Below are 14,291 nucleotides of genomic sequence, written 5' to 3' on the forward strand. Positions count from 1 at the left end.
GGCCGAAAGTTTCGGCCGGTGCGCCGGCGCCCAGTACTGGCCATATGTTTAACACGAAGTTGTGTTTTTCTATTGAGAAATTAAAACGAAGTTGCGTCGGCGCAGTTGTTAGGGTAAGTGGGCCTCAACAGATGATCGCTGGTTCGATTCTTCTGCAATGCATAGTGTTTATTCACTGACAGACGGGCCCACATAGGTAGAGAGAGGGTGCTGTGATGTTTGACCAGTCAACAAAGTAAAATACAGAGTTATACGGTGAGCTAGTGACCGTATAATCACCTCAAGTCATATATAATGACCGTATTGATCGTATTCTTAAATACAGTGACCAAAGTAACCTTTTGATACAAATTTAATAACCGCGGATGCATTTTACTCTTTAGTAAACTTCACCTATTCGTGCAGATGGACTAAAAATACCTTTTCATGTAGCTACATTAGGTTCAGTTGATTTGGTCTTCGGGAAATTCAGGTTAAGGAAAATAAGGACTGTATATGCATTTTTTTTGCCTGTACCGATGACATAGAGCAGTAAAGTTCAAAATAATCTGTTTAGTCTATTTATGTAAAAAATTATTAATGTATTTTAAACAACCATGGAATTTTTAAAAATTGTTTGTATACTTAAAAAAATCGTGAAATTCAAAAAATGTTCACACACTTTATGAAAAATGTTCATGTAATTAGAATTGTTTATGAATTTTAAAATGTTCATTAATTTAAAAATGTTAGTGAACTAAAAAAATTTCGATGAATTTTTAAAATGTTGGCAGTTTTGAAAACATTCATGAATTTGAAAATATTCACAAATTTGAACAATATTCATGAATATACGTTCAAAAATTTGAAAAGATATTCTTGGATTCGATTAAAAGTGAAATAAAAAACAAAAAAAAGGGGAAAACTGATGAAACCTTCCTAAAACCGCTTGAAAGGTTCCAATACTAGACCAAACAACCGCTGACGGGACGGCAGAATAGGAGCACACAGTGGGGGAGCACTATCTTTGGTCGTTGCTGTAAGCGATACATAGGATTCCTTATAAGTTAGGGCATGTTTCGAAGAAAAAAACGACAAGTAAGGGTATGAGTTGTTGATAAGATAGCGGAAATCCAACTCGGTCCCCAGGCTCATCCGCTCCGAGTCAGAAAAAGCATCAAAATAAATACTAGAAAAAATAAAAAAAATCATTTTTTTGTGTGGTAGATAATTTAATGTGTGAGATCCGCTCCAAATTTCAACTCATTTGGACATCTAAGCAGCTCTCGGCAAAAAAGACAAAATCGGATCAGAACAGTGCGTGAGCAATAAACTTTTCTGTAGAGCCTGGTTTTGTCTTTTTTGCCGAGAGTTGTTCAGATGTGCAAATGAGTTGAAATTTGGAACGGAGCTCACGTATCAAATTATCTACCACGCAAAAAAAGTTGGATTTTTTACTATTAGTTTTGATTTTTTTCATCAACGCGGGTGCAGATGAGCCCGAGAGCAGAAACTCCGCGTCCATAAGATAGTCCTATCTTAAACCTTGCATATAATTTAGAGATGACAATAAAATATGCTTACAATGGTTATCTCTTAGCCTTATCTGAGATAATTAGCTATTCCTAAAAATACGATGAGGCGCTAAGAGATCATCTCTTATTTGAGAAGACAATGCTTTTTTTATGGATTCTCTCTCCTCCACCTCAGCATTTATCTTATATAACATTTCTAAGGCATGAGTGGTAAGTTGTATCAAAAACAATTAACAATAGAAGAAAAAAACATTTCTAAAATAGCACCATTGTACATGTCCTAAGCACGCTCTAGCAGCGCCCTGTATTGACCGCTCCGGCTGGGTAGATTGAAAGAGATTCGTGAATGAGATAACTAACAAGTGTACGATTGTAACCAAACTTACCTTGAATCGACCGTGTGTCACGAATTTGTCAAAATTCGTCAAAAAAGCTCGGAATATGAATACAGAATTCAACATATAGAGTGAACGAAACTAAAATCCGATCGCCTGAATGGAGCCAAAACATCGAGGTGCGTATATTTCGTGTATAACTTATCATTCTGAGCCCGGGCTTATCTGCACCCGTTAAACAGTAAATTCAAATAAAATACTTTTTTCTAAAAGAAATCTGACTTTTTTGCATGGAAGCTGTTTGAGTACGTGAGTTTCGTGCCAATTTTCAGCGCATTCGGACATCTGAGTAGCTCTCAGACAAAAATGGGTCTGAACAGTGCACAAACAATAAACTTTTTCACAAATCATAAATTTATCTTTTTCACTAAGAGCTACTTAGATGTTCAAATGCGCTGAAATTTGACAGACATCATACACTCAAGAATCTTTCACCAAGAAAAAACGGAATTTTTGAATTCTTTTTACTATATTAAACAAAATATTTACTGTTCGCTCACGGGCTCATCTGAGCCTGGGAGCCAAAATGCCCTGTCACAGCCATTTTGTGTTTTTTCTCCTTGCATATAACCTTATAAAAAGTAAGAAAAACTGTTTGCTCACAGGAAAAAAAAATTACTAAGGAAAGAGGATCCTTTGACCCCCATCCTACGTGCAGGAAATGTATAGCGTGATGGTTCCTCAGTTTCACAATGTTTGTAGAGTTGGAGTCCAACAGCAGCCAGCGATCGAGCTTCCACAAGCAAAGCAAAACAATCTCTCAATGTAATCAATCATTTTCCCATTTTATACACAAAGAGAACAAAAAATGCTGCTGTGGAGCTGCATGCAGGCTCTTTCTTACAGGGAACCTGGAACAAGCTGCCTCGTATGGACACGCAGAGAAGACAGAGAAGGGACGGAGGCAATGATAGGAGGTCGCTGCCGCGTAAGCAAAGGTTTATTTAGCGGACGCAGGAAGGCAGGGTGAAGCCGTGGCACATGTAGGCCAGCACGATGTATATGATCGCCAGTAGGATGAGTATCACCGCGGCTCTGCAACACAAACAAACAAGCCAACAACAAGAGTAAAATTTTACTGGTGAAGGTAAAATTGTTGCTCATTGGTGAGAGAAGCATCTAAGACGAAATTCTTTGAGTACACGCGTTCTCTTTGCCACAGATTCAGCGCCTCTAGTAACTACTCCATCCGTCCTATAATATAAGAGCGTTTTACAGAAGGAGTAGATGCGAAAAAAAAGTGACTAGACTGGTTAAGTAAAAAACAGCGTCATTGGATTTTAATGAAAAACGTTTTCTCAATACAATGACCTATTTTTTTTTACTGACATTCAAATGCTCTTGTCAATGTTGCGCGCCGAGACTTGAAAATACCATGTGCTACAAACGGGGGGATTAGCTATCTGCAGTGATGTTAAGATTGTAGACGCGCGACAACTATGCCCATTTAATTAGTTTTGCTGTGTATATGTAAACTCACCAAAAATTTAAGAATGAAAGCGAGAACTTGAAAACTCATGTTTATAATTGAAAAGTACGACCAAAAACTAGTACAGAGGATATTTGCTTACGTGAGCTTCACATTTCTCCACCACACGGTGTTCCTGAAACGGCGAGCTTGCCGCTTGAACCGCATCGTGTTTCCTTGCATAGTTGTGGTCTTGTCGACCAACATCTCCAGACGATCACCTCTCTCCAGCACCTTGTCGATGTTATCGATCATAATACTCCGCACCTGCAAGGGAACAATAACTTAACAAACAACTGCTGCATTACGAGAGAAATATTTGGGGCTACTAAAATCCAGAGCAAGAGCAAGGAATGCAACAGGGTCCACATTAATTCCATAAATTCTCATCTTTGTGAACTAACCGTAACTAAGAATGAGCTCTCTTGTCACATAAAGCAGATGAGGATCACACACTTAAATTGAACTAAGATTGTATTTGCTGGAAAGGAAGGATATACAAGCGAAACAACATAAGACAATACCTGATCCATTTCACCCTTCATGCGGGTTATGCAATCGGCATTGGGGTCGTTCGAGTAATAGTCCATTTGCTTGCTCAAAACCCTTGAGAACTCGTCGTTCATTGCGTAAGCAAGAGCCGTGAGAGCTGCACGACCATACGTCTTGACAAACTTTCCATGGATGTCTTCGAGAAACACAAAGGGAATCCGTCCTGCAACATAGAAGATGGTAGAGCTGTCAACAAAAAGTTCTTGCAAAGAATGGCAGATTATTGTGCGATATAGCTTTGCTATCGATGTTAGCATCGTGAAATGAGAATATATTTATCGTCGAGACCAACTGGACTTGGAATTAATCTTTTTGCACCATCCGTTGAAATTTTAGTGACAAATAGCAAGTGATACCACATCATGTTTTGGTCAACTGATAAATTAAGTGTTTATTAGTCCCAATGCTCGATGTTGAATGCAATGTAAAATCAGGGGGGGTTTGGCAATTAATAATTAGCATGGTCAAACAAGTTGCAAGCCCAATGGATCAATCTCCGCATTAGGCTCTCGTAATGGCAGTATCATAGCTTATCATGCATGTCAACTAGATCATTTGATGAGTTGACATAAATTAAGTGAAGAAAGAGAATGTTGAGTATCATACCATGATACCATATCATAATAAATATTACAGGTTTTTTGCCCGTGTCCCCGTCGTACACGTTTTGGCCCATGTCGCTGTTCGTGGCCTCAACAGGGGTTTTGCCCTGTTTTTTATGGCTTACTGCAGTTTTGTTCCTAACCGCCGTCGGACACGTTTTTTGTCCATGTTACTATGTGTCTTGCATGACAATAAATAATGTAATCGATAACACTATGCAATACGGATGTAATATCATACACTATTAGTATCATATGCATGATACTAATCACTGTGGACAGCCTTGTCACTCCACCCACACATGTTTCCACTGGTAGAAAAAGAGGCTTCCGTCCAGCCCCATTAGTCGCGAAACTGTAGGAACCGCGACTAATGAAGTCTTTAGTCGCGGAACCGCGACCAAAGGCTTGGGCCAGGGCGCTAGGCCAACCGCGACTAAAGGTGCCCAAAGGCCTTTAGTCGCGGTTGGCCTGGCCAACCGCGACTAAAGCTCCTCCCCTATATATACCAGTTCAGCGCACTCACTTAGCCATTTGGTGCCACTTCTCTTCACAAGGGGGTGTAGGTTTGCTTTTGGTTCCTCTTATGCACACAAGGTGTTTGATGAAATGCCTAAGTGGCTAAGAAGGAGTACAATCATATTATGGGGCCAGGAGGGTATCGCCTTTGGGAGCCTAGGTGGGAGAAGATGGAGAACGAGCTGAGGGCGCGAGGAATCCGTCCAGGTACGGAGGGATGGGACCCAAGGGCCAAAAGCTGGTGGTACGGGCATGGGGGAACGCTGAACCCGGAGACAGGGGACTGTGTTTACCGGGGCAAAATAATTAAACCCACCCAAGCCCTTATTGACGCAATGAGGGATGCTCAAGAGGGGAAGATCAAGTTCAACAGAGAGAACGACGCGCTGACAAAAGCCCTCGGGAATCCTGAACACGGAGGACGTGTACGAGGCATGGGGCACATTCCGTGGAAAATAGGATTCCCCCAGAACGATGACCCGTACGGTTACAGAAGCCGGAAGAGAAAGATGGATCGGGAAGCAGATGTTGTGGCGCGGTTGGCATCGGAAATGGATGTGATGAAGAAAACCGTGAGTGTACTAGTAGCCGAACGAGATGCAGCTCGGGCGCAGCATGAAGATCATCCAGCGGATCTCAGAAGCCAGCAGCGGAGAAGCAGTGTGGCTTCCACGGAGGCCCCACCGGCTGGTGCAGATGCACCGACGATCGAAATTACTGCACCGGCGCCTCTGGCGGTCGAAATTACTGCACCGGAGCCTCTGGTGGTCGAAATTACTGCACCGGAGCCTCCTCGCTACCCCGTGGACGATATAAAGGAGATGAAAGAATGTCATCTGTATTATCCTATCGGGAACATGTCCATGAAGGTAGCCATCGGCAGTGCTTTACCATGTTTACCTGGAGCACTCCACCACAACACCCCCATTCAAGATGGCTATGCTCGTGTCACGGTGGAGGACATAGTCCAAGGGTTTGAGGACCTGGAGATTGACATTGCTACACCTGAAGGGGAGAAAAGACTTGGAGATGTCAAGCGCCATTTCATTCTATGGCAAAAGAAGTTTATCAAGTTTCCAGGCGAGGCGCCAAGGACAACAAGTCCACCCCCCTACGGTGGTGGCGGTTCACCTACACCTCCGTCACGTCAGCCGACGCCCCCCAGTCCACAACGTCCGGCGGGTGATCAGACGCCGCCTCCCAGTCCTCGTCCGGCGGGTGATCAGACGCCGCCCCCCAATCCACCTCCGGCAAAGAAGCAGAAGCAGTCCTGGATTATTAACCCGGACCCTTATGTACCTAAGACCACAAAGGTACCGGAGCCATCATTGAAGCCTCTCCCCACAAGGCCATGGGAACGTAGTGCCGAGGAAACTGCCGCGGCCGCGGCTGCTGATCATGAGAAATGGAAGGCGGACTGCAAGAAGAAAAGAGAGCCCGAGCCCAAGCCAGTATTTTCTGATGAGCAAAAGAAGTGGGCTAAGTCATTTTTGAGCACACCGTCCCAAGCCGCGAAGAATCTGCCTGACGACTATGCACGTGAACTTCGTAGGCAGGCACTCATGTTGAAGGAGAAGAAAGAGCGGGCGGAGAACCAGGAGAACAAAGCCTTGGAGGAGGCCGAGAAAACGGAATTAGAAAGTAAAAAAAGCGGGAAACGAGTTGCCCAGCTCGGGGAACAAAGTAAACAATCGATTGCCCCGCTTATAGTGAAAGCCGCCGGTCCGGATGACCCCGATATCATAGCAGCTGCGGCAGCACATGGATTGACTGTAACGAGTGCCAGAGAACAAGCGGCCAACTTAGGTATTACTCTTCGTGAACTGTTAGGCCTTGATGAGGCGCCAGTGAAGGAGATAGTAATTACATATGTGAAGAATGGGCCTCTCGTCGAGCCTGCGCAGGAACAGGATCTACCTCCACAAATGAAAGGTCTGCTGAAATGGTACAAGGGTTACATAAAAAATAAAAACGCCAAAGAATATATTTATGCGGAAGTTAGATATGAGCATCACTTCAAACATTACTATGTACAAATTCATCTGAGTGAATTGTTCCAGCTTTTCAATCTGCGCGAGCTCGACAAATCTATCATCAGTTGCTACGTTCTGTAAGTGATTTATTTCTACCCCATCTCGTTCATATTGCCTGCACTATATATATGTCCTAACTATATTGTTGTGTCCGCTATTATACATGCAGAATGAAGATTAAGGAATGCAGAGTAAGGAACATCCATGATGTTGGGTTCATTGACCCACACATCGTTATTGGATATGTGTTGGAGCATCACCCCGCCGACATGGAGGCAGACCTGTGGCAGTTTCTTACAAAGCAGGAACTCAAAAGTGATATTCTATTTCCTTACCATTTTGGGTGAGTGTTTCTGTCTTGAGCACATTCTCTTTTGTTTACTTCATGCATGGTATGTGGCCGGCTAATCGATGAGTTATGCATGACGTACTGTGCATGTATCGTGTCCGCAGGTTCCACTGGATTCTGCTAGTAATTAAAGTTGACACCTCAGAATGTCTCGTCCACGACTCTCTGAATAAGGATCCAAAGCTTTGGGTCGACATGAGAAGAATGCTACAGAAGTAATTATTTTCATTCATTTGCGCTCTATATCGATCGGCCTATTTCGTTCATTTCCTAATATCAAGTAACTAATAACTCTCTTGTTCATTTAATTTTCTTTGCCTCGTAGGGTTTGGAGACGGTTCGTAGATACAAAGGTCGGTGAATTCAAAAAAGAGCTAGAATTCAAAAGGGCAAAGGCTAAGAATGGTGAGGATATTCAGCCAGCGGGGACCAATCTATGTGCATACTATGTCTGTGAGATGATCCGGAGATACACCTCTCAGCGGGTTCCGAGTGATACCAATGCTCAGAGGAATAACCTCCGGATGATGCTTAGTCCAGAAGCTCGCTTCCGACCACTTCAAGAGGAACTAGCTGGATGGTTCAGGAGGGAAGTCCTCCATCCTAAAGGAGAACACCATTACGAGGACGTAGAACTTTATATGCATTAAATTATGTATGGAAACTTGTTCAAAATTGTATATGGTCATCCGATGATATTGAATATATATTGTATATTCCTCTTGAATTCTTTTTGGTTTTAATTTCAAATTTGTTTGAAATTGTACATTCATATGCATGTATGTAGTACCGTAGAATATGTGAAACTCCTTCAAAATTAAAATAAAGCACAAAAGAAATAAAACAATACAAATTAAACAGAAAACAGGTTTAAGGGGGGGGGGCTAAAACCCTAAACCTGCGGCGGCCTTTAGTCGCGGTTAGCCAGAAGAACCGCGACTAAAGGTCCTCCGCCCCGACGGCCACCTGGCGCCCACGTGGACGGGCCTTTAGTCGCGGTTCTTAAGCAACCGCGACTAAAAGGTGGGGCCTTTAGTCGCGCCCGTTCGGTCGCGGTTGCGCAACCGCGACTAATGGCAGTTGCGAACCGCGACCAAAGGCCCTTTTTTCACCAGTGTTCCACATGGCTTGTCGATCTGTAGCTGTTGCAATCACATCCACGAAACCCGCCCCAGATCCGGCCGCGAGACTTAATTATCGAAGAAGATGAGGTGCCTTACCCACACGGGAATTATTCCGGCCGGCTCATCCACTCTTGATGCCTTGATCGCACGAAGTCAATTCACCATAGATAGGCGGCGATGCATTTTTTGAAAAATAAAGGGCCGAGGAAGAGGACGGTGATTGATGAACTCCCATCAATCAATATATGAATGTCGATGATGGTTGTAATGTACTAGTAGTACGATGACTTACGTCCCGACGCGGCGGTGGCGTCGTCGTCGGTCATGCAGAGCGCGGTGAGGCCGTCGGCGCGCATCACGTGGAAGACGTAGAGGCCCTGGGTGTAGGAGACGCGGCAGTCGGCGGCGGCGCCTCCGCCGGCGGCGTGGAGGCGCTCGAGGATCTGCCGCGCGACGGCACCCGCGTTGGTGGTTGTGCCCCCCGCGCCGTGCTCCGCCAGCACTGCCGCGCCCCGCGCCACCACCGCGTACTGGATCTTCTTTCCCATGGCCGCGATCACCCAACGAGAACGAGGGACGGGACGATCGATCCCTCCTCCGTCCGCCCCCTTTCCGCCCCCCGAACGAGGAGGAGAAAACCGAGAAGAGGAGAGGAGAGGAGAGGCGCCGCGGCTGTTTGACACGGGCACGATCGCCTCCGCGATACGTCGTAGGAGTACTATACTCTAAGTAGTAGGAGTAGTAATGGTGGTACGCCGTGATGCACATGCATGCGCGCGCCGGTCGGGCGGTTTACTTTTCGGGGCCCGGCGGCCACGGGTGTGTGGATCACGCTTTTTAGTTTCGGGCACGGGTGTCTGAACGAATCTCTCAGTTTCCGCGCTGAGTTCCGTAGTTGCGCAAAGACTAGAGCAGTGAAGCGCGCCAAAAACGTGCAACCGTCATCGCCCCTCCACCGAAGTTGCGCAAAACTTTTTTTTTCTCGAATATGCACAAGTGTGCATATTATATACTCCCTCCGTCCGGAAATACTTGTCCGAAGAATGGATGAATCTAGATGTATTTTAGTTCTAGATACATTCATTTATATCCATTTCTTCGACAAGTATTTTCGGACGGAGGGAGTATTAAAGAAGAAAGGCAAGAGCATGCCTCCACCAAGATTACAAGATTCGCGTTACAGTGCTCCTACTCATTACTCGTCCGCCCGCCGCTCTAGCCAAAGGAAGAAGGAGTCTACATTCCCTTTGAACTTGCCAGCTACCAACCATAACCTTCCTTCCGACCTTACCCTACCAATAAGTGCACCAGTTGAAGGAGATGCCCCATCAAAGACAATCGCATTCTGATGCTTCCACAACTCCCAAAGTGTTAGAAGAAAGATGGTATGGAGATCCTTTTGATTGTAGTTGTCCATCCCCTGCTTCTCACGCAGCCGTAGGGCAAGAGTGTCTTGTGCCATCGGCGACCATTCCAGCTTGTCCAATGCCTCGCATACCATTCCCATATTGATCTCGCAAACACACACGTGAGTAGAACATAGTTGATGGTCACACAAGGGGCATGCATCCTGGTGTGGTAGCCCCTCCCTTGCAAGGCGATTCGAGGTCCAACATCTGTTTCTAAATGCAAGCCAGGCGAAGAACTTGCATGTGGATGGGGCCCTAGATTTTCAAGTCAGCTCAACCATTGGGTCAACAGTCCGGCCCCAGAACCATCACATTAGAATAGCAGCTGCCTCTGATGAAGAGACGCGTAGATTGGAAGGATCCAACTTAAAAGATACACAAACATAAACTAGATCCGAGTAGATCCACTAAACAGGGCCGGGCCGGCAAAATCCTGGGCCTTATCTCACACACAAAAAAGCTAATAAACAATTTTAATGTATATGACATAATATTTTACATAACAATTGAATATATTAAGAATCATACGTATTTAACTTGAGGTTGCTTAATGTTTATTTGAACATCATCATTCCTTTTGTGTTCTTTGAAATGAAATCTTCAATAATATCCTCAGTCACTCTTCTTCAACACTTCGCTCTCAAATGCTATTGCGGCCAAATTATTAAGTCTTTGGTGTGTCATTATAGTACGGATATAGGACTTAAGAATAGATTCACTTTAGTTCGGATTTAATAGCTTCATTTTTTTCTCAATCTTTGGCAAAAAGGTGAACTGTGTAACTCGCCCAGTCTATACGGTGATCGTTGATCGAGGAGGCGAGAACCGATAGCTAGACCCTAGGAATCCCTGCCGAAATTTAGTTAATCCCTGGGACGGAGAGGGAGCAGGATTTAGTGGCCAAAATTGATCAGAAATTCATGTCACAAGTTTGCCACGGAAGAAATACACAACATGAGTCAAAAGGAGGACCGACTCACCATGCCGCAGGCGGCCTATTTTGGCGATCAACAAAGAAAACAAGAATATGATTGGAGGAAGGGAAACGATTGGGCGCGGTGCGCCGGCCGAACTTTGGGCCGATCGCGTCTACGCGCGCTTCGCCCCAGCCACCCATCAAGCGACACGTAGACACGGGGGCCACCGAACGCTATCCTCTCTGCTTTCTTCAACCTCACACGAATCTTGGCCCACAATGTGTGCATCTCTCGCCTCCCCCGTTGCAGCACGCGAGCAGCTCGCCGTCGACCATGAATGTAGCTTGGAAGATGGAAGTCCCCGCCGGCCATGGTGTGCAGCCCCGCTTGTGTCCCCCCCCCCCCCACCCCCCACCCCCCCTTCTTCCTTGTCCCTCACTTCCTTTCTCCTCCTCCTCAAAACACCGGGAGGACCGAGGTGCCCGTGCTACAACCATGGCCACGGGGAGGAGCTGCAACCGCGGTTCTGGGAGAGTTGCAAACAGCGTTTTCCCATGCTACAACCATGGACACAAAAAGCTACATCCAGTAGATAAAAAAGCTTCAATCAGACAACAAAATACAGGAAAAGTTACAACCGTTTGACAAAAAGCTTCAACTTGCAGTTGAAAAAGCTTCAACCAGAGATTGACAAATCTTCCTCGACGACAGCCATGGCGTCTCTCTGTGATTTTGCTGCAACCGAGCGGTAGAGGAAGATTTCACCCAGGCGCTGCTCAAAACGAAAAAAGTTTCAATCATTTACAGGAAAGCTTCCACCGTAGAGGGGAAAAGCTTCAACCATTGAGAGAAAAGCTACAACCGTGTCAATTTTTTGCTACAACAACATCTACTTTTTTGCTGGACCAACAGATTTTGCTACATCCGGCATCATTTTTGCTACAGCCGGTATCGTTTTTTGCTGGAACTAGTCAAGTGTCTAGCTTCCACCAAGGAAGAAAATGCTTCAACAGTTTGTGGAAAAGCTTCATCCAGCTAGAGGAAAAGTTTCAAGAGTGGCACGAGGAAAAATCTTCCACTGCGGAAAAAAGCTTCAAACGGCAATGAAAAAGCTTCAACCGCCAGGAGAAAAAGCTTCAAGCGGTAATGACAAAAAAACTTCAATCAGGGGAGCCGGGCGAACGACGGTGACGGCGAGGACGGCGACCGGCGACCAGGAGCGGCAAGGACGGCAACCGGGGGCGACGAGGACGGCGATCGGGGGCGAGGACGGCAACAAGGACGGAGATCGGCAATCGGGGGCAAGGACGGCGACCTGGCAGCAACAAGGACGGCGACCGGCGACCGGGGGCGAGGGCCGCGAGCCGGCGACGAGGACGGAGACCGGCGACGAGGACGGCCACCAGAGGGGACTGGAGGCGCGGCGACGAGGGCACCGAGCAGGAGCTGCAAATCTAACCCGAGGTAGAAGAAGCCCAGGACGAATGGTTTTTTTTTTGCTGCATCCAGTGGCCACGCTGGCTCGCATCCAAGGGCTGGGGCTGGACCGGCCGAAACTTTCGGCCAGTGCGCCAACGCCTAGCATCGCCCTTGGAGGAACAGTCGCCCATCGCCGGCGCTGGAAGGCAGCGATCGATTTTTCCTCCTATTAGAACATCTTCAGCCGCGTCCCCAACAGGTCTCCCATGGTGATTTTTTTCGCACCAGCGCCGAAAAAACCCTCAGCCGCACCCTCAAGACGTCGAAATCTACCGGCTTGGCCCGTTTTTGGGCCCGGTGATCACAGACCGAACCCATCGCACTGGCGGGCGCTTGGGGGCTCCGGTGGAAGGGAAAATAGCGTCTGGGCCACACTGTTAGGCGAAAAGTCATCTTGCACGTCTAGATTCCCCCCCTGGGCGCGCGCGCACACCCTCCCGCCGCCTTGCCGATCCCGGCGCCGCCCACCCCCACCACCGCTAGATAGGCCATTCCCCGCCGGAAAAGAGAGAGGGTTCCACCGCGACATCCTCCACCACCTTCCTGGGCGAATTTTCGGCGCTCCGGCGGTGCAGGGCGGGATACCAGCGGTTGTGCGCCCACCACGCCCGCCTGGTGTTTGGTGATTTGTCTGCTTGGCAATGGACTCGAACGACGAGGAGGCACTCGCGCCGCTGCTGGAGGAGGAAGCCGATGCCGACGACCAGGACGAAGAGCATCTCATGGTCCTCGCCGCCCTAACCGGTCTGCTCGCGAGCAATGCAAAGCTGCGATGAGGTGGCTCGGCGCCTAGTCGGCTGAAGGCAAAGCAGAGGCATCGGCCGGAAGGCATTTGCTTGCTCTACTCCGACTACTTTGCCGGCGCTCCACTGCACAACCACAAAGTATTTCGGCGCCGTTATCGGATGAGCCGAAAGCTCTTCCTCAGGATTGTGAATTCCATCCATGAGTTTGACAACTACTTCAAGTGCAAGAAGGATTGCACCGGCACACTTGGATTCACCTCAATCCTGAAGTGCACGACAACCATGAGGATGCTTGCATACGGAGCTCCAGGTGATTCACTCGAAGACTATGGGCACATGGCCGAGTCCACGACCATTAAGTGTTTCTACAAGTTCTGCAGGGCAGTGGTGGCAGTGTTTGGACCGCAATACTTGCGATCATCCAATGCTGAAGGCACTTCTCGGATCCTAGCTTTCCTGGGGTGCTTGGAAGCATCGACTGCATGCATTGAAAATGAAAAAACTGTCCATTTGCTTGGCAAGGGATGTACAAAGGCGCCAAAGGCGGTTGCATTGTGGTACTTGAGGCAGTGGCCACACATGACCTCTGGATTTGGGACTCCTTCTTTGGCATGCCAGGAACTCACAATGACATCAACGTATTGTAGTGCTCCCCTGTCTTTACCAAGCTTGTTGAAGGTCATTCTCCTCCAGTGAACTTCGAGATCAATGGGTGACACTACAACAAGGGATATTACCTAGCAAATGTCATCTATCCGAGATGGTCCGCATCTGTGAAGACTATCTCAAACCCTGTGCCAGGAGGCAAGTACTTCCACTTTGCGAAGGATCAAGAAGCTTGCAGGAAGGATGTCGAGCGGGCATTTTGTGTTTTCCAATCTCGATTTGCTGTTGTCCGGTACCCCGATCAGACTTGGTCGAAAGATCAATGTGGGAGATCATTACTTGTGGCATCATCTTTCACAACATGATCATTGAGAGCAAGCAGGAAGAGCAAGTGTTTGACACTAAACCATATTACATGCAGGGTCCTCTTGCCCAAGTTGATCACCACCTACCGGCAACCTGGACTGCCTTCCTCAATATGCGTCAGGAGATCCGATAACCACTGGTGCATCAACAACTGCAGCAGGATCTGGTGGAGCACCTATGGAGGCTTAAGGGCAACGTCTAGCTCGATGTGT

At 47.0% G+C, this 14,291-nt stretch overlaps 1 protein-coding gene across 1 annotated transcript; it reads right to left on the bottom strand.

The window, feature by feature from the left end:
- Positions 1-2,652: 2,652 nt before the first annotated feature.
- On the bottom strand, positions 2,653-9,302 carry LOC123134920 (vesicle-associated membrane protein 711). Its single transcript, XM_044554069.1, has 4 exons — positions 8,849-9,302; positions 3,902-4,092; positions 3,481-3,644; positions 2,653-2,944 (listed from the first exon to the last, which is right to left on the bottom strand). The coding sequence occupies exons 1-4, from the start codon at positions 9,102-9,104 to the stop codon at positions 2,854-2,856; spliced, it is 702 nt and encodes a 233-aa protein (XP_044410004.1). The 5' UTR covers positions 9,105-9,302; the 3' UTR covers positions 2,653-2,853.
- Positions 9,303-14,291: the final 4,989 nt, after the last annotated feature.

Source organism: Triticum aestivum, chromosome 6B (assembly GCF_018294505.1).
Source record: "Triticum aestivum cultivar Chinese Spring chromosome 6B, IWGSC CS RefSeq v2.1, whole genome shotgun sequence".
NCBI lineage: Eukaryota > Viridiplantae > Streptophyta > Magnoliopsida > Poales > Poaceae > Triticum > Triticum aestivum.

What these genes read in the sequence shown, in the direction of transcription:
- LOC123134920 (XM_044554069.1), bottom strand. Translation starts at nt 9,104, where the DNA reads ATGGGAAAGAAGATCCAGTACGCGGTGGTGGCGCGGGGCGCGGCAGTG. An exon ending in CGCCACCGCCGCGTCGGGAC is followed by an intron (nt 4,093 to 8,848) that starts GTAAGTCATCGT and finishes TCTATGTTGCAG; the next exon opens with GACGGATTCCCTTTGTGTTT. An exon ending in TGGAGAAATGTGAAGCTCAC is followed by an intron (nt 2,945 to 3,480) that starts GTAAGCAAATAT and finishes TTTGTGTTGCAG; the next exon opens with AGCCGCGGTGATACTCATCC.